The sequence below is a fragment of the Oncorhynchus clarkii genome, chromosome 31 (genome assembly GCF_045791955.1).
Source record: "Oncorhynchus clarkii lewisi isolate Uvic-CL-2024 chromosome 31, UVic_Ocla_1.0, whole genome shotgun sequence".
NCBI lineage: Eukaryota > Metazoa > Chordata > Actinopteri > Salmoniformes > Salmonidae > Oncorhynchus > Oncorhynchus clarkii.
The window spans coordinates 22,688,717-22,713,555 of record NC_092177.1 but is presented as its reverse complement, the minus strand read 5'-3'; the positions used below and the strand labels follow the sequence as shown (position 1 = coordinate 22,713,555).

The following is a 24,839-nucleotide window of genomic DNA, read 5'->3' as shown; positions in this document are numbered from 1 at the left end:
CTTCACTCTAGCCACATATTGATATAGTCTGTTTAACTGGGAGCAGGGCCCCACTGAGTGAAGAATGAAGACAGAAGGAGATTGTTAGTAGGGCCTGTATTTTAATCACACTCTACTGTGTTCAGTAATCACTGATCATTACATTTTACATGGGTTCCTTCCACAACTAATTCTCTCAGGTCTATAGTGTGGTTGCCTCTCAACAGGGGCTGGGGCCCGCCGCCTTGCGCCTCTCCACAGCTGCTCCGACCAACAGACATCCCAGCATACTTCACTTCTCTGTTTATCAGCCCGATTAACATGCTGACAGCTCCACCATTTGGAAACTGTTCCGGGGATTTATGTTCTCCCAGAGTTTCCAAGTGCCGCAGCAGAAAACAACGATTTTTTGCGGGGACATTGTGGAGAGTCTTTCATGGTCATTTATACTTTTCAATCTGGATATATTCTCAACATGTTCTGTTTACAGCGCAGGCTCCCAGGGCGGAGGAGAACATTGCTAAACTACAAACGTATATGCTTTCAATTAAGGATTGTTAGCACAATCTGTCTCTCAACCCTTAGACGTGAGCCCCAAGTTCTTAAAATCTATTTAGTATTATAAAACATTAACCACTTAACTTAGAAATTCAATATATACTTGAATGTACCCACACCTGAGTTTTCTGAAATAACTTCATACAAAAACACAATCTTACACACTTGACTAAATATAAGTCACATATTTATGTTTTCTTATGTGTTCATGTTCAGCCCTTTTGCCAGTTCAAAGAGTCAAGTGTCACAGGGCCCAGTCCTATGGTCTGTTTCTGAACACTTCTTATTTCTATGGCAACAAAAGGGTTGTCAGTAGTGAATGTTTTTCAAACACGCACACTTGAAGTTTCCTTCTTTTTCTGTTCGAACAAGACTTGGTATGTGTGTTTTGTCTAGGTTTCAGTGTAAACTGTATTTTACAACAGGACAGAAGAGAAAGAGTGAATTGTTAACTGACCATATCAGAGGTTCACTTGCCTGAGAGACTGGTGCAAGTTGACAAAACATAATTTGTTTTATTTGATCTCTTATTTAATTTAGTCCCATGACAATATAATTACAAATATTAAAGCAAGTTTAAAGTCATTATGTCAGTTAACATATCTACTCTGTCTTTTTCCTGTTGATTAATGGTAATAACATTCATGTCGCCGTAGCAACAAAACAAACAAATCAAGTTTCAGTTTGTCTGCAGTAATATCTGCATTCGTACATTGTGTAATAAGAAGTCTCTTGTGTTGTAATATTTCAGTCAGGGAAAAGCAGTTATGAACTAAATAAATGCGAACACTTTCAGAAAAAAGGGTTCCAAAAGCATTATTTAGCTGTCCCCCTAGGAGAACCCTTTTTGGTTCCAGGTAGAACTCATGCAGGGGAGGCGGATGTCTCTGGTAGAGAGCCACACATGCTGTCCGGGGTGAAAGAGTGGCATAGGTCGGCGGCATCTGTCGGCAAAGCGTTTCTGGGTATTAGAGGCTTCCTGCAGATGCTGGTGAGCGGTCTGCCATACCCGCTCACTACGCCGAAATAAAGTACACACTGAAACGGATTAGGGTGGAGGGATGAATGCATGAGTGAGTTCTGAGCGTATTCGGCCCAGGCCATATACCGACCCCAGTCGTGTGGCGATGCAGAACATTGTTGGCGAAGGTACTTCCCTATTTCTTGGTTCAGGCATTCCGCCTGCCCATTGGTCTGGGGATGGCACCCGGAGGAGAGGCTGAGGGCGACCCCCAGTCGGTCACAGAAGGCTCACCACACCAGGGAGACAAACTGGGGCCTGCGGTCAGAGACTATGTCCTCCGGAGTCCCATAAAGACAAAACACCTGCTGGAACATACACTCAGCCAATTCCATGGCGTTAGGTAAATGAGGAGGAAGAACCAGATGACACATTTTTGAAAAACGGTCTACTATGACAAGGATGGTGGTGTTACCAGAGGATTCAGGAAGGTCTGTGATAAAAATCAACAGCTATGTGGGACCAGGGTCTGTGAGGGATTGGCAAAGGTTGAAGCTTACCGGAAGGGAGATGATGAGGGCTTTTGGTTTGGGTGCAGACTGTACGTAATCCCTTACGTCGGATGCCAGTGAGGACCACCAGAACTTCCGGGCTAGAAGTTTGGTGGTTCGTGTAATGCCCGGATGTCTTGACCCCAAGGACGTGTGACACCATTGCATCAGTTGAGGTCTAACAGCTGCTGGTACGTAACTCCTCCCAGCTGGTGTCTCAGGAGGAGGTCTGAGGTTAGGGCTTCTTGTATGGCAGAGGGAACCTCCCACTGGCCCATAATGCAAGAGCAAGGAAGAATAGGTGTAGGGTCTGAGTTACTGGTCGGAAGGTCAGACTGGTGATAGCAGTTTGAGAGCATCAGCTTTTACGTTTTTCCTTCCAAGGATGTAAGTCACATGACAATGGAAGCATGTGAAGAGAGCCCAGCAGGCTTGTCTCTAGTTTAACCTCTTGGCCCCTCTGATATATTCCAGATTACAATGATCTGTAGGACGAGAAAGGGATGTTGTGCGCCCTCCAACAAGTGGTGCCATTCTTCAATGGCCAGCTTAATAGCCAGGAGTTCTGTTCCTGGAGAAGAAGGTACAGGGATGTGATGTGGGAGGTGTTCCCACCCGCTGAGAGAGACTATGGCTCCTACTCCTACTTCGGAGGCATCCACCTCCAGGGTGAAAGGAAGTACAGGAGCAGGTACAGGTTGGCAGTACAGGTTTGCGAAGTACAGGAGCTGAGGTGAAGAGGCGTTTTCAAGTTGTTGAAAGCAGTCAGGGTGGAATCAGTCCATTGAAGGGTCTGGGTATTTTGGCTGGTAAGGGCAGTGAGGGGAGCGGCAGTAGAACTGGAGTTCCGAATGAACCAGCGATAGTAGTTGGAGAACCCAATGAAACGTTCCTTAACGGTGGTGGGTTTGTACCCGTTACTGACGGCAGTGACTGTGTTCTCATCCATGCTGACCCCTCCAGGTGTCAGTACGGAACTGAGGAAGTTATTTGAGGTTACATGGAGGTGCTCTTTTCAGTCTCAACATAAAATGTTATGGTCAAGGACCCGTTGAAGAACCTGCACATGCTGTATGTGTTCCTTCAGGGAGTGGAAGTAAATCAGGATGTCATCAATGTAGACGATGAGAAAGCGGTTGATCATATCCTGGAAAAACTCATTCATGAAGGATTGAAGACGGCGGAGGCGTTAGTAAGGCCGTAGGGCATAACCAGGTATTTGTAGTGCCCTCGTGCGGTGATAAAGGCCGTCTTCCATTCGCCGCCTTCACGTATAGGGACAAGGTTATATGCACTTCGCAGGTCGAGTTTTGTATAGAAGTTAGCGCGGCCCACTTGTTCAAGAGTCGCTGGGATCAGAGGAAGAGGGAAACGGTTCTTGATTGTGACATAATTTAGGGAATGGTAATCAATACATGGACAGAGACCACCATCCTTTTTTCCAATGAAGAAGAAGCTGGACACAGCCGGGGAAGAAGGACGAATGAAACCGTTTGAGTGTTTCATCACTGTAGGTGATAGGTCACTGTAGTACTGTAGGTCTCCATTGCCTCATTTTCTGGGATAAATAGGGGGTAAACACGGCCCTTCGGTGGGGACACTCCAGGGAGTCAGTCAATGGCACAGTCTCCTGGGCGATGTGGTGGCTAAGTGGAGGCCTTGATTTTGCTGAAGACATTGCTGTACTGGGCGTATTCAGATGGTATGGTGGGTGGCACTGCAGTGGAAGAGTCCTCAATGGTGGTGGCTCTGCAGGGAAGGACGGGACAACTTCCAGGTAGAAGACCAGGATTGTCGTTCGCCTTGTCACCACGACATGGCAGGCTTATGACGACAAAGTCAGGTGGTGTCTGAGTATGAGTGGCTGTTTGGTGGATGAGAGTTCCATTAGTTGAATGGTTTCAGTGTGGAAGACTCCAATCTGGAGTCTGCTCTGTATCAGGTGTGTAATGAAGCCTGTGCCCAATGGCTGCCCGTCCTGGGTGTTAATCCTTAAGAGAGGGGTGACAGGTGTCAGATCAATGTCAAACTCTTGTACTAGCTGGTGATCGATATTATTACCTGCTGCTCCCGAATCTATCAAGCCCTTTATGTACTTAGTAACCCCCTTCACGGTTATCAATACTGGGATGGAGAATTTCTTCTGGGAGATATTTAGAAATAAGGACACGCCTACCTGCATGGCAGCGGAGGGACCCTTCTCATCTCTCCGTGGGGGACGAACAGGGCAATGGCTGAGAAGATGATCTTTCCCTCCACAGTATAGGCAGAGCCCTTCTTGGATCCGCCTTTGACGTTCGATAAATGGGAGAGGTGCATGGCCCAACTACATGGGCTCTGAAAGAATAGGAAGGGATCACGGAAAGAGAAGGTGTCGCGTTCCTGGGTGGTAGAGCTCTTCGGGCAGCTGAATTGCATCCTTGTTATAGTTCTAAGAGGTCTCCAATAGGACGACCGGAAGGAGAGTGATCGAATACCTCTTTGAAGAGGGTGTGGAAATGGGTGACAGATCCGAGTTCTGTGCTGTTGGCAGTCCAAATGGCGGTGGCCCATTCCAGGGCTTTGCCTGTGAGTCGAGACGCAACAAAATCCATCCTGCTCTTGTCGGCGGCGAAGTTAGTGGGGTTGTGCTCAATGTATTTGCTGCATTGCATCAGAAATCCCTGACATTTCCCAGGTGAACCTTCATATTTTCCAGGCATGGATATGAATGAAGGAGGGCTATGGGTTACGATACCTGGCATCGGAGGAGTAGGGATAGGCAGGTGTTTATTTTGCCTTCACAGAAGGCAGGAATCGTGGTCACAGGCAGGCAATGGTCATACACAGGTAGGCAAACATCCAGGTGAATCAAAACTGGGACTGAAGGCTAACTGGTTCTGACAAACGAGCTAGGAAAAGGCTTAGTAGAGTCAAAATGAACAATACCTCACAAAGGCACAAACAGAATGAACTGAAGTAAATAAGGAGTTGATGAGACCAGGTGAGTAACTAACACAGGTGAAATCAATGAACAAAAATGAAAGACAGGGCTACGTTCAAGAACACACAGAAACAGGGTTACGTTCAAGAACACAACAAAACAGAACACAAGGTTGACTAAGAACATATATACAGAACCTTACACCTATCTGTTGTTCCATGTAGGGAATCTGTTATTCAGTGCGTTTGTATTGGCTAATAACCCCCCCCTTTATGGAATTTGTGGAATGTTTTTCCTTCTTAATGCGTTTGAGCCAATCAGTTGTGTTGTGACAAGGTAGGGGTGGTATACAGAAGCCAGTTTGAAGTTCCAGAACTTTGAAAGTTTCCTCAAGTGCAGTTGCAAAAACCATAAAGCGCTGTGAAGAAACTGGCTTTCATGGAAAACTGGCTTTCCATGAAAACTGGCTTTCAGGAAAGGAAGAACCAGAGTTACGTCTGCTGCAAAGGACAAGTTCATTAAAGTTACCAGCCTCGGAAATTGCAGCCCAAATAAATGCTTCAATAACAATAACAGACACATCAATAACAGACACATCTCAACATCAACTGTTCAGAGGAGACTGCATGAATCAGGCCTTCATGGTCGAATTGCTGCAAAGAAACCACTACTAAAGGACACCAATAAGAAAAAAAAACACGAGTAATGGACATTAGACTGGTGGAAATCTGTCTTTTGGTCTGATGAGTCCAAATTTGAGATTTTTGGTTCCAACCGCTGTGTCTTAGTGAGACTCAGAGTAGGTGAATGTATGACCTCTGCATGTGTTGTTCCCACAGTGAAGCATGGAGGAGGAGGTGTGATGGTGTGGGGGGTGCTTGGTGGTGATACTTACATCCCATCTGGTTTGCGCTTAGTGGGACTATCATTTGTTTTTAAACAGGACAATGGGACAAAATACCTCCCAGGTTGTGTAACGGCAATTTGACAAAGAAGGAGCATGATGGAGTGCTGCATCAGATGACCTGGCCTCAACAATCACCCGACCTCAACCCATATGAGATGGTTTGGGATGAGTGAAGGAAAAGCAGCCAACAAGTCCTCAGCATATGTGGAAACTCCTTCAAGAACGTTGGAAAAGCATTCCAGTTGAAGCTGGTTGAGAGAATGCCAAGTGTGTGCTAAAACTGTCATCAAGGCAAAGGGTGGCTACTTTGAAGAATCTCAAATAGAATATAAATATAAATATATTCTTATTACTACTTGATTCCATATGTGTTATTTTATAGTTGTCTTCACTATTATTCTACAATGTAGAAAATAGTACAAATAAAGATAAACCTTCGAATGAGTAGGTGTGTCCAAACTTTTTGACTGGTACTGTACATCAGGTCCAATGTCTAGTGACCCTATAATAGCCATGTAGCGTACATCAGGTCCAGCCTCTAGTGACCCTATAATAGCCATGTAACATACATCAGGTCTAACCTCTAGTGACCCTATTATAGCCATGTAACATGCATCAGGTCTAACCTCTAGTGACCCTATAATAGCCATGTAGCTTACATCAGGTCCAGCCTCTAGTGACCCTATAATAGCCATGTAACATACATCAGGTCTAACCTCTAGTGACCCTATAATAGCCATGTAGCGTACATCAGGTCTAACCTCTAGTGACCGTATAATAGCCATGTAACATAAATCAGGTCCCTCCTCTAGAACAGCCAAGGGGATAAATTAATTATGCATTGAGTGGACAGAGCAATACAGTTTTTATTCCATTATAGTCTGAGAATTCTAAAATTGGACAGTTGGGTGGGTGGCTGAAATGTAATAAGCCGGCTGATTGATGTACTACTGCAAGTCTCTAGCTCACCAAGTCTCACACAAAAGCAAACAGTCTTTTGTAGATGGTCATCTGTGTAAACTAATATGTCTCATCAGTCCTCAGATCCAGGAACATGGTGGGAATGTTAAGACAGCTGCATGGTGGTCATGTAGGCTACAGTTCATCCACATGGACTTGATCCATGTCTCCTCTGCCTAAGAACCCATTCAATATATTAATAATAAAACCTCAAGCTGCCACCAACACCATCTGAATAGTATCTGTGGGCTGTAGAGAGTTAGTGAAGGGCTCTCAGGTAGGTGAGGAGGAAGTAGACACTTACTTGAGCACATGGGTGGAGCCGTTGATCTGTGTGGCCGAGCAGGGGGGCCCCGGCCCCAGTATGGATGGTCGCCTGGCACTGTAACGCTTTCTCCCACAGCAGAGGATGATGAGGAAGGCACGGCGGAAGGACTTGTTCAGGAAGGCATAGAGAATGGGATTAAGCATGGAGTTAATGTAGCCCAGCCACAGGCATGCTGCCCACAGCTGGCCCGGCACTGTGTAGTTTATAAAGGGGTCCACCACGTTGGTGATAAAAAAAGGGGCCCAGCACAGGCAGAAACAGCCCATGATGATGCACAGAGTCTTGGCCGCCTTGGTCTCTGTACGCATGCGGTGGTTGCGCTGGTGGTCGGCGCTGTCTGCCGAGGCGGCCCCCGCCCGTTGCAGCATACTGATTTGGCGTGCGTGCTCCCGTGCAGTCACATAGATGCGCTGGTAGGCCAGCACCATCAACCCCAGTGGGATGTAGAAGGCCACCACGGAACACGTCAGAGCGTAGGGCTTATTGACCATGAAGACACACGCCGTCGCGTTGGCTGCACCACCGCTGATCTTCCGTTCCTCTATCTACCAAGGGGTTGGGATGTGGTAACACCACCACCACCACAGAGACACACACACACACACACAGACACACACACACACACACACAGAGACACATCACAGAAGAAGAAAAAACACATGGTTAATGTGTCAGTTCATGAAACATTAGTTTCACGGACACAGAACAGTAATCATTCAGAGAATAAGTATATGACATGGCACGTTTATATGAATCAGATCAATACAGTTCAGTGAAAAATGTTGTCAATTAATTATGTCTATGGTAAGAGGACTGAGCTTGTCAGGGTTTTCTACCATTTACAATGGAGTCCTGTAGGCTCCTGTTCATCAAGTAGATTTTCTAAACCCTTAAACGTATCTAGGAGAGCAATGATGAATGGTGCAAAACCAAACTTCCATCAATGCTATTTCCTGAAAGTAGCGACTAGGTCCAGAGTGGGGAAGATGAGGGCTTTGAAACAGATCATTAATCACTGTCCTCCACCGGCACCCTGCCAGAATCTCTGGCCACCTCAGGTCATACCTGTCTCTACTCTGGAGAAAATAAATGACACTAGTCTACGATTGATAGGTATACGCACTGCATATATACAGTACGCACAGCGTATGACTGCCCTGCTAATGTGCCTTGCTGGATCTTGTAAACTATCAAAGTAGACCCATAACTGATCCAAATGTTTTACTAATCAAACATGTATTCAAATCACCAGGCTTTTGAACGATTATTCAAATAGGTGTTTGGCAGAAAAGCTCATTCTTTATTTATTGTTTAATTATTCAAGGCTCCCTTTGTTATTTCATTTCAAAATAAAATGCTTGTTTGTATTTAAAGGAATACTCAGCGATATGACTTAGATGCAGAGTGAACATCATAGTGGGTCAATTTTCACAACAACTAAGAGCGTTGAAGCGTGAGGCTCAACTCCTCTGCTGTTTTGGTTCCCTGGCTCGTGCACATGCGCAGATACTGTGTGTGACTGTGTGAGAGCGAAGTCTTGTGTCTCACTCATCTCAATATCTGCGGTGCTGCTCGTGGCAACGTCATTTAGCTGAGTCCCTCTTTCAAAGGCATGAATGACTCGTATGACATGAATGAACGATTGATTGATTATATTGAATTAGGCTAAGTTACGTGAAGACAGATAAAACAGGACACACCCTCAGCTCGAGGGTGAATAGAGCATTTAAGACTACTACTTGAGTCAAGAGCAAATCAATACACTTGATTTAGGCTACATTATTGCATGCTACAGTTTTTTTTTATCACTTTGGTGCAATGTTCACAACTGTGTGGTACATCAAATCAAATCAAATCAAATCAAATTTTATTTGTCACATACACATGGTTAGCAGATGTTAATGCGAGTGTAGCGAAATGCTTGTGCTTCTAGTTCCGACAATGCAGTAATAACCAACAAGTAATCTAACTAACAATTCCAAAACTACTGTCTTGTACACAGTGTGAGGGGATAAATAATATGTACATAAGGATATATGAATGAGTGATGGTACAGAGCAGCATAGGCAGATACAGTAGATTGTATCGAGTACAGTATATACATATGAGATGAGTATGTAAACAAAGTGGCATAGTTAAAGTGGCTAGTGATACATGTATTACATAAGGATACAGTCGATGATATAGAGTACAGTATATACGTATGCCTATGAGATGAATAATGTAGGGTAAGTAACATTATATAAGGTAGCATTGTTTAAAGTGGCTAGTGATATATTTACATCATTTCCCATCAATTCCCATTATTAAAGTGGCTGGAGTTGAGTCAGTGTCAGTGTGTTGGCAGCAGCCACTCAATGTTAGTGGTGGCTGTTTAACAGTCTGATAGCCTTGAGATAGTAGCTGTTTTTCAGTCTCTCGGTCCCAGCTTTGATGCACCTGTACTGACCTCGCCTTCTGGATGATAGCGGGGTGAACAGGCAGTGGCTCGGGTGGTTGATGTCCTTGATGATCTTTATGGCCTTCCTGTGACATCGGGTGGTGTAGGTGTCCTGGAGGGCAGGTAGTTTGCCCCCGGTGATGCGTTGTGCAGACCTCACTACCCTCTGGAGAGCCTTACGGTTGAGGGCGGAGCAGTTGCCGTACCAGGCGGTGATACAGCCCGCCAGGATGCTCTCGATTGTGCATCTGTAGAAGTTTGTGAGTGCTTTTGGTGACAAGCCAAATTTCTTCAGCCTCCTGAGGTTGAAGAGGCGCTGCTGCGCCTTCTTCACAATGCTGTCTGTGTGAGTGGACCAATTCAGTTTGTCTGTGATGTGTATGCCGAGGAACTTAAAACTTGCTACCCTCTCCACTACTGTTCCATCGATGTGGATAGGGGGGTGTTCCCTCTGCTGTTTCCTGAAGTCCACAATCATCTCCTTAGTTTTGTTGATGTTGAGTGTGAGGTTATTTTCCTGACACCACACTCCGAGGGCCCTCACCTCCTCCCTGTAGGCCGTCTCGTCGTTGTTGGTAATCAAGCCTACCACTGTTGTGTCGTCCGCAAACTTGATGATTGAGTTGGAGGCGTGCGTGGCCACGCAGTCGTGGGTGAACAGGGAGTACAGGAGAGGGCTCAGAACGCACCCTTGTGGGGCCCCAGTGTTGAGGATCAGCGGGGAGGAGATGTTGTTGCCTACCCTCACCACCTGGGGGCGGCCCGTCAGGAAGTCCAGTACCCAGTTGCACAGGGCGGGGTCGAGACCCAGGGTCTCGAGCTTGATGACGAGCTTGGAGGGTACTATGGTGTTGAATGCCGAGCTGTAGTCAATGAACAGCATTCTCACATAGGTATTCCTCTTGTCCAGATGGGTTAGGGCAGTGTGCAGTGTGGTTGAGATTGCATCGTCTGTGGACCTATTTGGGCGGTAAGCAAATTGGAGTGGGTCTAGGGTGTCAGGTAGGGTGGAGGTGATATGGTCCTTGACTAGTCTCTCAAAGCACTTCATGATGACGGAAGTGAGTGCTACGGGGCGGTAGTCGTTTAGCTCAGTTACCTTAGCTTTCTTGGGAACAGGAACAATGGTGGCCCTCTTGAAGCATGTGGGAACAGCAGACTGGTATAGGGATTGATTGAATATGTCCGTAAACACACCGGCCAGCTGGTCTGCGCATGCTCTGAGGGCGCGGCTGGGGATGCCGTCTGGGCCTGCAGCCTTGCGAGGGTTAACACGTTTAAATGTCTTACTCACCTCAGCTGCAGTGAAGGAGAGACCGCAAGTTTTCGTTGCAGGCCGTGTCAGTGGCACTGTATTGTCCTCAAAGCGGGCAAAAAAGTTATTTAGTCTGCCTGGGAGCAGGACATCCTGGTCCGTGACTGGGCTGGATTTCTTCCTGTAGTCCGTGATTGACTGTAGACCCTGCCACATGCCTCTTGTGTCTGAGCCGTTGAATTGAGATTCTACTTTGTCTCTGTACTGACGCTTAGCTTGTTTGATAGCCTTGCGGAGGGAATAGCTGCACTGTTTGTATTCGGTCATGTTACCAGACACCTTGCCCTGATTAAAAGCAGTGGTTCGCGCTTTCAGTTTCACACGAATGCTGCCATCAATCCACGGTTTCTGGTTAGGGAATGTTTTAATCGTTGCTATGGGAACGACATCTTCAACGCACGTTCTAATGAACTCGCACACCGAATCAGCGTATTCGTCAATGTTGTTGTCTGACGCAATACGAAACATGTCCCAGTCCACGTGATGGAAGCAGTCTTGGAGTGTGGAGTCAGCTTGGTCGGACCAGCGTTGGACAGACCTCAGCGTGGGAGCCTCTTGTTTTAGTTTCTGTCTGTAGGCAGGGATCAACAAAATGGAGTCGTGGTCAGCTTTTCCGAAAGGGGGGCGGGGCAGGGCCTTATATGCGTCGCGGAAGTTAGAGTAACAATGATCCAAGGTCTTTCCACCCCTGGTTGCGCAATCGATATGCTGATAAAATTTGGGGAGTCTTGTTTTCAGATTAGCCTTGTTAAAATCCCCAGCTACAATGAATGCAGCCTCCGGATAAATGGTTTCCAGTTTGCAAAGAGTCAAATAAAGTTCATTCAGAGCCAACGATGTGTCTGCTTGGGGGGGGATATATACGGCTGTGATTATAATCGAAGAGAATTCTCTTGGTAGATGATGCGGTCTACATTTGATTGTGAGGAATTCTAAATCAGGTGAACAGAAGGATTTGAGTTCCTGTATGTTTCTTTCATCACACCATGTCACGTTAGTCATAAGGCATACGCCCCCGCCCCTCTTTTTACCAGAAAGATGTTTTTTCCTGTCTGCGCGATGCGTGGAGAAACCTGTTGGCTGCACCGCTTCGGATAGCGTCTCTCCAGTAAGCCACGTTTCCGTGAAGCAAAGAACGTTACAGTCTCTGATGTCCCTCTGGAATGCTACCCTTGCTCGGATTTCATCAACCTTGTTGTCAAGAGACTGGACATTGGCAAGAAGAATGCTAGGGAATGGTGCACGATGTGCCCGTCTCTGGAGTCTGACCAGAAGACCGCCTCGTTTCCCTCTTTTTCGGAGTCGTTTTTTTGGGTCGCTGCATGGGATCCACTCCGTTGTCCTGTTTGTAAGGCAGAGCACAGGATCCGCGTCGCGAAAAGCGTATTCTTGGTCGTACTGATGGTGAGTTGACGCTGATCTTATATTCAGTAGTTCTTCTCGACTGTATGTGATGAAACCTAAGATGACCTGGGGTACTAATGTAAGAAATAACACGTAAAAAAACTGCATAGTTTCCTAGGAACGCGAAGCGAGGCGGCCATCTCTGTCGGCGCCGGAAGTCTCACAACTATGTGGTACATGTTCACAACTGCGTGACACATGTTCACAACTATGTGGTACATGTTTACAACTGTGTGGTACATGCTTACAACTGTGTGGTACATGTTCACAACTGTATGGTGCATGTTCACAACTATATGTTCACAACTATGTGGTACATGTTCACAACTATGTGAGACATGTTCACAATGGCATGGTACATGTTCACAAATATGTGGTACATGCGTACAACTGTGTGGTACATGTTCACACATGTATGGTACATGTTCACAACTATGTAGTACATGTTCACACGTATGTAGTACATGTTCACACATATGTAGTACATGTTCACACATATGTAGTACATGTTCACAACCATGTGGTACATGTTCACAACTATGTGGTACATGTTCACAACTATGGGGTACATGTTCACAACCATGTGGTACATTTTCACAACTCTTAGTGCACAACTCAAAACAGATCATCTAAGGGGCAGTTGTGAAAACTCTAAGCACATCAAATCAAATTGTATTCGTCACATGCGCCAAATACAACAGGTGTAGAACAGACAGTGAAATGCTTACTTACAAGGCCTTAATCAACAATGCAGTTTTAAGAAAAATAAGAGTAAAAAAAGTATTTACTAAATAACAATTTTAAAATGAGTTGCACAATAAAATAACAATAACTAAGGCTATATACATGGGGTTACAGAACCGAGTCAATGTGCAGGGGTACGGTTGGTCCAAGTAATTGAGGTATTATGTATGTGTAGGTAGGGGAAAAGTGACTATGCATAGATAATAAACAGAGTAGCAGCAGCGTAAAAGTACGCAAACACAAAATCATATAAAATCACTTCTTCACCAAGATTAATCAGTGTTTCATCTGGAAATACATATTTCACAATGCAATACATGTTCATATTAAGTAACTGACTTTTACAATGCACTGCTCGCATTACTTTGATATAATTCTCTTCTCTTTTGTTAACAATCTCTTAATTTTAAAGTCCCCTGTTTAGGGGATCTGCGTGGTTCTGGTACTGGTTCTAACCAACTATTTTGCTTATAAATCGATCTGTGGACACCGTAGATCGAAATATACATATGTTTTTTGCCTGTGTGACGTAGGATTTGAAATCTGAAACCACTTGAAGCTGGAATGTCCCTCCTACCATTTAATCTGCTCCCACTGTCCATCACCTCCTGCCTCAACCCTACATCACAACCACTAACAAAGCGCATGTAAGCCGTGTGTATCTGGTGGCAGCGAAGTCAGACGCAGGAGAGCAGAACTGGGTAATAACCGGAGCAGTTTACTATACATATATATAACCACCGGCATCCAGAATAATAAAGAACGGGTACAAAACCCGACGCGCACCAGACCATAAATGTGCACAAGCACTTACAACAAACAATACCACACAAAGACATGGGGGGAACAGAGGGTTAAATACACAACACGTAATGAGGGAATGAAAACCAGGTGTGTGGGAAAACAAGACAAAACAAATGGAAAATGAAAAATGGATCGGCGAGGGCTAGAAGACCGGTGACGTCGACCGCCGAACACCGCCCGAACAAGGAGAGGAACGTGACAGCGCATACCTGCAATACTTACATCGTAGTGCATCAGGGGACAATCGTTTCATCCCTATTGTACATTCAGAGATTGATTTATAGCGATTAAAAAATATAGATAATCGAAACACTATCTGTTTGTCATAGATGGACAAGATTAATATGAGAAGAGGAAGCCAAGCTTTAGCTCCTTGAGACGTTCACAGCGATGAGGGCAGACGTTTTGATCAAGAGAGACCTTTATAAAACATGCACATTTTCTCTAACACTAAAGATATCAAAATGTATTTTACAGTATACAGAAGATAGCCATATTTGGTAAAAGACCAAGTCTATATCAAATTCAAGTCATTGTACATGGAATACACAATCACCACATGTCCTCTTACAGTGCTACAGAAAAACCTCTAATCAAACAACATTGAGGGCATGTGCACTGAATTAAACGGCAACTACATTATACAGACTTCAAAAGTCGCCCCTGATGTGGTTTAAGTAATGTTGTGAATATGGAAAATCTACCCTTTATAAAGCATGTCATATGGTTACAGATCATTTGTAACACATGTTCTGTCTGAACGCTATATAAAGCATGTCATATGGTTACAGATTATTTGTAACACGTGTATGTTCTGTCTGAACGCTATATAAAGCATGTCATATGGTTACAGATCATTTGTAACACATGTTCTGTCTGAACGCTATATAAAGCATGTCATATGGTTACAGATCATTTGTAACACATGTATGTTCTGTCTGAATGCTATATAAAGCATGTCATATGGTTACAGATCATTTGTAACACATATATGTTCTGTCTGAACGCTATATAAAGCATGTCATATGGTTACAGATCATTTGTAACACATGTTCTGTCTGAACGCTATATAAAGCATGTCATATGGTTACAGATCATTTGTAACACATGTATGTTCTGTCTGAACGCTATATAAAGCATGTCATATGGTTACAGATCATTTGTAACACATGTATGTTCTGTCTGAACGCTATATAAAGCATGTCATATGGTTACAGATCATTTGTAACACATGTATGTTCTGTCTGAACGCTATATAAAGCATGTCACATGGTTACAGATCATTTGTAACACATATATGTTCTGTCTGAACGCTATATAAAGCATGTCACATGGTTACATGTGTTACAAATGATCTGTATGTTCTGTCTGAACGCTATATAAAGCATGTGATATGTTACAGATCATTTGTAACACATGTATGTTCTGTCTGAACGCTATATAAAGCATGTCACATGGTTACATGTGTTACAAATGATCTGTATGTTCTGTCTGAACGCTATATAAAGCATGTGATATGTTACAGATCATTTGTAACACATGTATGTTCTGTCTGAACGCTATATAAAGCCTTTATAATCTGCTCGTCATTTAAAGCCAACCAATTTTAGATGCATATTGGTTTATCTACTACAGATTTTGAGAACTACATAATGAAAATGTATATCTGTATAGTAGAAACATATAAAGTACGATATATACTGTAATGTACTATTATGATGAAATAAAATCCTTTGATATTGACAAGATCAGAGACGTGCTGTATTCAAAAATGTGAATCAAAGTTTATTGGTCGCACAAACATTAGTAGATGTTACAGTAGGTGCAGCGAGTAATTATTTTTTTGGGGGGGTGATCCGAGGGCCTTCAAAAGGGGGTAGGTTGCCAATCCCTGATGTAAATACTCAACAACGGACCAAATAATATGATTATTAAACTAAACTTTATGACATAACCTCCTACCTTCTGGAGTCAAATCACAGTTCATACCTGAACAGTATTATTAGAAAGAGATGTCCTCCATTTAAACAAATCTAACAAAACCAGTTTTTCAGGGTCTGTGTTGTTCTGTTTTTAAATATATTCATCCCATTCCCTAGTTCATGATTATGATAGACATAGACAGGGTTACCCCATCTCGACCAATACTTTTCATTACATCACCCTCTCCCCCTGTCCATTTGTTTTGGGTTGGTACATTAGAATTGGGTCTGACATTTCGATTCAGACTCCCTGTTGTTTCATTTGAGCATAATCATCACACAGTATCAGTCCTCCAATGCCTTTCATTGAGCTTTCACTTCCAGCCATTGTTTTCATATGAGCAGTAGCAGGAGGTGAGCTTTACTGCTTCAACCATTGTTTTCATATGAGTAGCAGTGGGAGGTGGGTTTTACTGCTTCAACCATTGTTTTCATATGAGCAGCAGTGGGAGGTGGGCTTTACTGCTTCAACCATTGTTTTCATATGAGCTGTAGCAGGAGGTGGGCGTTACTGCTTCAACCATTGTTTTCATATGAGCAGTAGTGGGAGGTGGGCTTTACTGCTTCAACCATTGTTTTCATATGAGCAGCAGTGGGAGGTGGGCTTTACTGTTTCAACCATTGTTTTCATATGAGCAGCAGTGGGAGGTGGGCTTTACTGCTTCAGCCATTGTTTTCATATGAGTAGCAGTGGGAGGTGGGCTTTACTGCTTCAACCATTGTTTTCATATGAGCAGCAGTGGGAGGTGGGCTTTACTGCTTCAGCCATTGTTTTCATATGAGCAGCAGTGGGAGGTGGGCTTTACTGCTTCAGTATCATATCCTAGACACAGATTCAATCTCAGTCTGCTGGGAGGTGATCCTCTGAAACAGGTAGCATGTGCCCTATAGCGCATGGAACAGATCTTCACTAAAACCCTTTTGGTTGTGTGAAGGTGTCCTTGACATCATATGGAATTGGTTACAATATAGGTAGCACAGTCAAAACAACACGTTTAATTTGACCTTGTTTTACTGCATGGTTTGTCAAATATTCACAGTGTATACACACATAAAAACTGAAAATAGTTTTAACTCACCAAATGGTCTATTCCAATACTGTTCCATCCTTGCATAATGGGTAGAAAGGATATAAAGGTGGGGATTACCCAGCATCCTCCTAACATTAGAGCCACTCTCAGTGATGTCATCTTCTTCCTGTAGACCAGCGGCTGGCAGCAGATGGCATAGTACCTAGAGAAGAAGAGGATACACTTCTAAGGAAGATTCCATATCGGAAATAGATATGATTATATTTAATGCAAGCTTTTTATTCAGTGGACAAAATCCGGGTCAACAAGTGTATCTTGCACCTGAAATTGACACCTTGTTAAAACCACATGATCCTTGTGAGAAACACAGATAAAAGGTATAGTTGTGATCTCAAAGGGTTTGATGTTGCTATCTGAGATCTTTTTAAAGCTGTGCTTATCATGTTCAGAGCGTAGCTGAGAGATTTGCTTAATCTTGGACATTTTCAACATCAAACATCTCTACCTCTTTTCTGGGAAAGTGATATTAGAGTGTACTTTTCATGATCATTAAATTATTTACAAGGGGCAAAAAAATTGCTGAAATGGCGTCAGTCACAAATTGCTACTTGACTTGGCTGAACCCTCTGTCTGTGGAGCTTGAGAGGTTAATGTCCCAGAGGCCTCACTTGACTTGCTCTTCCTCTTTCAGGGACTTCAGGTTACTATGGCAACATGAACACACAGCAACCAGGTCGAAGCTCTCATTGTCGACGGGATTGCTTTCTGAGTGGTATTTAACTGATCGTTGACGTTTGACAGTTCAATTAATTCCTATTCCACTAAACAAAAAGACCTTGATATCGATCATTTCTTGCGTACGCCGACACCATTTCACTGTGTAAAAAGACACAGGCAATCCTCCACAATGGATGGGGATTAGCTGAAACATCACATGAATAGTCAACAGGATCACGGCGATGGCTGCCCGGTGGTGGGTATTGGTCCCCAGGTTGTCATGTCAGCTTTGATACACAATGGATATAAAGTGGTAAACCTCTCCCTCTCTGCATAGCCTGGTCTCAGATCTGTTCTGTCTTGCCAACTCCTATGGCCGTTGTCAAAGGGAGAAGACTACTTTCCCTCTCTTCCAGAACGGACATCCCCAATGTAGTCGCTTTCCCCTGGCCTCGGTGTTACATTCCTGGAATGGGTTCATCACACCGTGATTTCTCATGGCAAGACTGGGCCTGCCTACTGTAGCCCATTGCAGTCTGTATCACTGTACCACAGCCTATTGCCACCCATTGCAGCCCATTGCAGTCTGTATCAATGTACCACAGCCTATTGCCACCCATTGCAGTCTGTATCACTGTACCACAGCCTATTGCCACCCATTGCAGTCTGTATCACTGTACCACAGCCTATTGCCACCCATTGCAGCCCATTGCAGTCTGTATCACTGTACCACAGCCCATTGCAGCCCATTGCAGCCTGTATCACTGTACCACAGCCTATTGCAGCCCATTGCAGTATGTATCACTGTACCACAGCCCATTGCAGCCTGTATCACTGTACCACAGCCCATTGCAGCCCATTGCAGTCTGTATCACTGTACCAAAGCCCATTGCAGCCCATTGCAGTCTGTATCTCTGTACCACAGCCCATTGCAGTCTGTATCACTGTACCACAGCCCATTGCAGTCTGTATCACTGTACCACAGCCCATTGCACCCTGTATCACTGTACCACAGCCCATTGCAGTCTGTATCACTGTACCACAGCCCATTGCAGCCCATTGCAGTATGTATCACTGTACCACAGCCCATTGCAGCCCATTGCAGCCTGTATCACTGTACAACAGCCTATTGCAGCCCATTGCAGCCCATTGCAGCCCATTGCAGCCCATCGCATTCTGTATCACGGTACCACAGCCCATTGCACCCTGTATCACTGTACCACAGCCCATTGCAGTCTGTATCACTGTACCACAGCCCATTGCACCCTGTATCACAGCCCATTGCAGTCTGTATCACTGTACCACAGCCCATTGCACCCTGTACCACAGCCCATTGCACCCTGTATCACTGTACCACAGCCCATTGCACCTTGTACCACAGCCCACTGCACCTTGCATCACTGTACCACAGCCCACTGCACCTTGCATCACTGTACCACACCCCATTGCACCCTGTATCACTGTACCACAGCCCACTGCAGCCCATTGCAGTCTGTATCACTATGCCACAGCACCACAGCCCACCATGTCTTCAAGGACCTACTATGCTTACTCTCTCTGTCACCCTTCATGACTCAGAGAGATGTTAGTGAGGGCATTTAATATTTCATTGCAGGTCAACTGAACTGGAGCCACCAACTGTTAACAACATCAATAAATAAAGAGAGCACCTGATCGGTCGGACTGCTACACAAAGCTGACACATTAGAAAGAAAATAGTGCCAGGCCAGTTTACCAAGTTCAGAGAGGCATCTTCCATCAGTTTTGTACTCAGGTTTTCAGAAGACGAGGATATCTTGTGAGCCTGCCCTGTATTGCTTGAGTAATGAGTGTATTATGGCTCTGAAACAGCATGACTTCATTAATAACATGTTTGTGAGTCTAGGTTAGATGGAGCATGGTTGTGTACGTGCACTGCGCCACTTCTTGTCTCACCTAGCCAAAACCGAGCCTGTCTGTCAGAAGGCCAGAAGCACAGCAGCCGTGTGGTTTGTTGACACCAGGCCAACCTTCTACATCTGTTCACCTTGCTTATTAAGCTAACTTTGGCCACCAATAGCTACCTAAAGGAGAGCCTCAATGGAAAACAGATGGATCAACAAACCAGGTACTTAAACTTCAATTCCATGTGATCCAGAATTCTGCTGTTAGTAAATCGGATTTAAGAGTTTTAACAATCCATCGTTCATTTGAAATGTTCCTTCTGGTCTTACGCTGGAAAAGGCCCGCTGGACAAAAACTGGTTGAATCAACATTATTTAGACATCATTTCAACCCCCCAAATCTATGTGATGATGTTGAATTAACTGAATGGATTTGCAGAAAGTCATCAACGTAAAGGCATTTAGTATTTCTTTCACCCAACTTTTAACCTAAATCCAATGACTTGGTGAAATGATTTGTTGAATTTACATTGAATTGACATTTTACATTGAATTCACAACTCAACCAAATGTAAATCAAAACTAGACGTTGAACTGACGTCTGTGCCCAGTGGGGGGGCATTATAGGAACTTGTGTAAAACTCAATTCCAAGCTCTGCTGGCACCGCACAAATGTACATTATGGAGATGTTAACCTGAAGGCAAAGGAAAAGCAGACATCTGTGCTGTAAGAGCAGAGACCAAAACGTTAACTACCAACACTTTATTTCAACCCTGTTCTATGAAAAACAGATTGTCCATTCAGGGTCACTGCGCATTCTTTCCCTTTTTAAATACACCACTCTTAGCAAACCAGTACTGCCTTTCTATTTATCTGTACAGAGACACAGGATTTACTGGAAGACATCTCCATTAAGAACGCACATTAGCCTTTTTACACTCTTAGATAAAAAGGTGCTATCTCAGGGGGAAAAAAAGGGTTCTACCGGGAACCAAAAAGGGTTCCCCTATGGGGTCAGCCGAAGAACCCTTTTGGAACCATAGGAGTGTAGCATTCACTGTAGCTATTTTGAATCCTTTAAGTTTGTATTCCCTCAGAGACAAATGAATGGCTGTATGTCCTGAAGCTTTTCTCTTCCTTTCTCTTGGCCAATGTCAAGGCCTTACTGTCACAGTAATATGTGGTACCAGAAAGACGACGTATCGATAATAAAGTACAAGGTATATTGGTTTTTAGGAGGAACAATACAATTTGCATGTTCAAAAAGTAATGTTACCCGGCCAATCTCTGGAAATGACTGTGATTCTTCATCTGCATTACGATGGCAGCCCCCATGTACTGTACTTACCACAAAATCCTGGTTTTGCTAAGTTTGCTGTATTATACATTGATCTCTGTTACTCTTTTGGCATTATTGGCATTAGCACAGTATACATAATCCCAATTCTAGCTCCAAGAAGCTGGCAATTTGAAAAAATGTAAAAGTAGCTTGTGCTGATTTACTGGCACATTGAAGCATGTTGCACGCCGTCAGTGGATCGCCATTGTTCTAGAAAGAGTATGGCTGTCTGAGCATGTGCAAAAACGCGAGACTAATAGTATACAGGGAAGCACAGAGAGCAGGGATGTGTGAACTGATAACATTCATCTACAAGACCCAAAATCATTTGGTGGCTCATTGAAATTCCTATTCAAAAAAACACAACAAGAAGGACAAGAAGACCGTTTGGAGAACAACACAAAGACAACCTACAGTAAACACACCACACTTTCTACAACACCGACGAATAGAATTTGAACATTTAAAGTTTGAAGGGCAGATTGGAAATATGAGATGACAGAGCCATTTGGATTCAGGGCACTCCATGTTTTACACCATTGACATAGCTAAAATTGTTTTATGCATTAACTAAGTGACTGCCCAAAGGACTGGCAGGCGAGAGACCATTTTTGTTGCATGTTTCTTCCTCATTGTAAACACTTGGAATGGTAAATGGGTTGTGAAATAGCCAAAAATGAGCCTCCTGCAAGATTCATGATTGTAATAACTGTCTGCTAGCGGTCGTAGCTTACTGGAACTTCTAGTGCCTGACGCACACAACTATTAATCCACACACTGGAGGAAAACGTACTTCCCTTCACTGAGCATTGAGGAACAAAACAATGAATAAATGGAACATCTCACCATTCATTCGTAAATAATAAAATCCAATTTTCACCTTAAACACAATTATATTTCATATACACTCATATCTCTAGGGAATGGTGTCGTCTCTAGGGAATGGTGTGGCTCTCCCAAAAATATGTGGACGGCAAAATTCCATCCTCCACTAACATTAATGAAGAGCTGTCAGTGGTTTAAACTACCATTTAATTGAAGAGCTGTCAGTGGTTTAAACTTAAAACACTTCTCTTCTCTGGGCTAAGAGGAGAGGTGGAGAGAGAGAAAAAAATAAGAGGGAGTGAGACAGAGGAAAAGGCTAAATCCTCTCCTTTTCTCTCTCCCTCTCTTTTTCTTTCTCTCTTCTCTCTCCGTCCTACTGTCTGGCCCTATGACCCCGGTAAGAACCATTATTATTGTAACATTGCTTTCATAATAATAACTGCAGGGGACGGAGTGACCCAATCCTATCCATCGCTGCACTCAGAGCTCAGCTGCCATAAACCGGCCCCCTCTGTTGATAGAATTCACCAATACTTAGCTCAGCATGGAAAGCACTTTGAACGAACTAGCTACTCTGCAATGCAGTGGAAGTCATGCATCCTATAGTTGTGTATGGTTAGAATCCTGAAAAGCCCATTTATGCTTGATTCAGAGGTGTGGTCAGAGGCTCCATATGGAGGGTGTGATCAATTGTGGAGCCTCCGGAGGCATGCAGAGGCCAAATTAAGCTCTGTACCACATCGCCGCGTCCACACAAATGTTGTAACAATGTGGAGGGCTCTGTATAGCTTCGCATTGACATGATTGGTTGAAAGTAGGTGGGGGCGGGATGTCCTGTATAAACACAAATTCACTTCCTTGACAAATTCCTTGACAACTTCCTTCACAACAGCTCTGCTCAACAGGTCTGCACTGCTCCTTGAAGCACAATGAGTATGAATGCCCTGACTTCTACAAAGGCCGTATCACTGTAAATGCTGCACGGTCAATGCAGACGTCAGATTGACCATGCAGCTATTACGCTGACATGTTATCCACCATTTTACGCAAAACCAGGATTTTCCCAGCAGCTTTTTACAACACATATTAATGCATTGATTAATATATTAATGCATAATATTCCTGTAATTCTTTAAAAGCATTCTCTCTTCATTTCCCATTCGCTTTCATCATCAGACTCATTAATCATTTTAATGTGGACAATAAGGATGATAATTAAAGAGGATCTTCACTACAGAGGAAATGACATCTAAATCATTTCGTTTATGGCACATTGTGTCTCTCCACACTGCAGCCAGTCAGTTACTAGTGCTACTTACACACTCTGCACAAGTTTTGCTCTCCATCCACATCATTGAATAAAACTACAATTTCATCTTTTGCAGCAAGGCAAGACCAAGAACACACTGGTCTGGTGGGAGAGCTGATGCATTGGGTGTTCACATGTGAGCCCAGCAGATGTATTATGTCATCATAAAGCTGGTCTCATACAGTAGCCCTCGGCATCTTGGTAAAGTCAATTACAGGAAGTGCCATCATAAATCAGTTAATTAAATAGCATGTTAAAATGTGTTGATAGGTTGATAGTGTTAGTATGAAATACTAGAACTACTGACTAAATGTTGACTAGAAGTGTCTTTCCAAGCCAGGTGTTCAGCAGTGGTGCTTACCTGTCCAAGGCTATGCAACACAGGTGTAATATGGAGGCTGTTGTCAACAGAACATCTAGAGATGTTCGGACCAGGCAGAAGGTTTCTCCATATATCCAGTTCTGGTGGATCAGCTCAATGGCACCAAACGGCATCACCAGCACCGACACCATCAGGTCTGCAAAGGCCAGCGATACTATGAAGTAATTGGTCTTGATTTTTCTGGGAGAGAAGTGGAATGAGAAGTATCTTATTGACTATATATCTAAATATGATTGCCATTGTTCACTTGAATCATAGGTGTATCATGTGGTAGCAGGTATCGTCGCTGTTGGATGAAAACCTCCTAACTCCACTTTTGCCAAAAATACAGACGTAGGCTATATGAAAGCAGTAACCCCTCAATGTACTCTGAACATTTCATGACTATAGGACCAAAAACATTTACTCAAAATACTGGAAAAATGTGGCCTTTTAATCTAATTTCCTGAAAAGTTTATGTTTTGGAGATAAGGTCTTCATCCGAAGGCGACAGTATGTTAGAGGCATACTGGGAAAAAAATATGAAATAATTCAGAACACACTGAAGAGAGCAAACTGTCGACTAGTGGTAAATGCACATAAACATACAATTTTATAGGCATGTCAGAGTCTGTACTGAAGTATGTACTAAACAACAACCATTTTTGAAGGACCTGTTACCCATGACAACACATTCACCATATTTAGCTAATGGAACAGTACTGTATAAGCATTCACTGTAAACACTTTAAATTGCCACCTTGCAGTAAATATTTGTGATAACTGTATGAGACTGAGGATAAGGTATAAGGACAGAGAGAGAGAGACTCAGGGAGCGAAATATATGAAATAAGAAGAGGTGAGAAGGAGAGAAAAGAGAGAGAGAAGAGGGAGGGAGGGAGGGAGGGAGGGAGGGAGGGAGGGAGGGAGGGAATCAGAGAGAGAGAGAGCGAGAGGAGGAGAGAATGAGAGAACGAGAATGAAAGAATCATTGATGTAGAGCCACCGGGTGAGCCTCTGGTGTGGCGGCGTCCCCCCTCTCAGTCTATTTGATATAGACCAGAGCCATGGGCCATTAATGACTAATACAACTCTGGGTGAGGACACCACTCAGAGCCCGCTCAGCTAAAAATAACTGACTGAGAACAGCTAACGGCTGTTGAATCAAATCACGTTGTCATTTCACGAAAACATGCAATAAAAGTTGTTTAACAGCTGTCTGTTAACAACATGCTTTCATGTTGAGCAGAACATATAAAACATGTTCAACCCACTGGCTTTGACTCAAAACTGGATGGACTGTCGAATGAATGGAAGATCATGTTTGCATTGATGCAAAGGAAGTAAATAAATCTGAATTTTTAAACATAAAAAGCTATATCATCTTGTCAAAGGGAGGGTATATTACTGGAAATGTTGAAGGTTTACCAGTAAACTACCAGAATGATGGTATCTTTCAAGGATTTTATGTAATCTATCACAATACATCTCGTGGCCCTATTAAGAACTTCAGAATA

At 43.7% G+C, this 24,839-nt stretch overlaps 1 protein-coding gene across 2 annotated transcripts in view; it reads right to left on the bottom strand.

Annotated features, from left to right (window-relative positions):
• LOC139391129 (5-hydroxytryptamine receptor 4-like) overlaps positions 1-24,839 on the bottom strand; it is a 97,765-nt gene that overhangs the window by 25,145 nt on the left and 47,781 nt on the right. For both annotated transcript variants that reach the window (XM_071138676.1, XM_071138677.1), the window contains exons 4-6: positions 23,323-23,523; positions 16,936-17,089; positions 7,144-7,712 (exon numbers count right to left, since the gene is read on the bottom strand). In XM_071138676.1, coding sequence (XP_070994777.1) covers positions 7,144-7,712; positions 16,936-17,089; positions 23,323-23,523 — 924 coding nt within the window. The remainder of the gene's footprint in view (positions 1-7,143; positions 7,713-16,935; positions 17,090-23,322; positions 23,524-24,839) is intronic.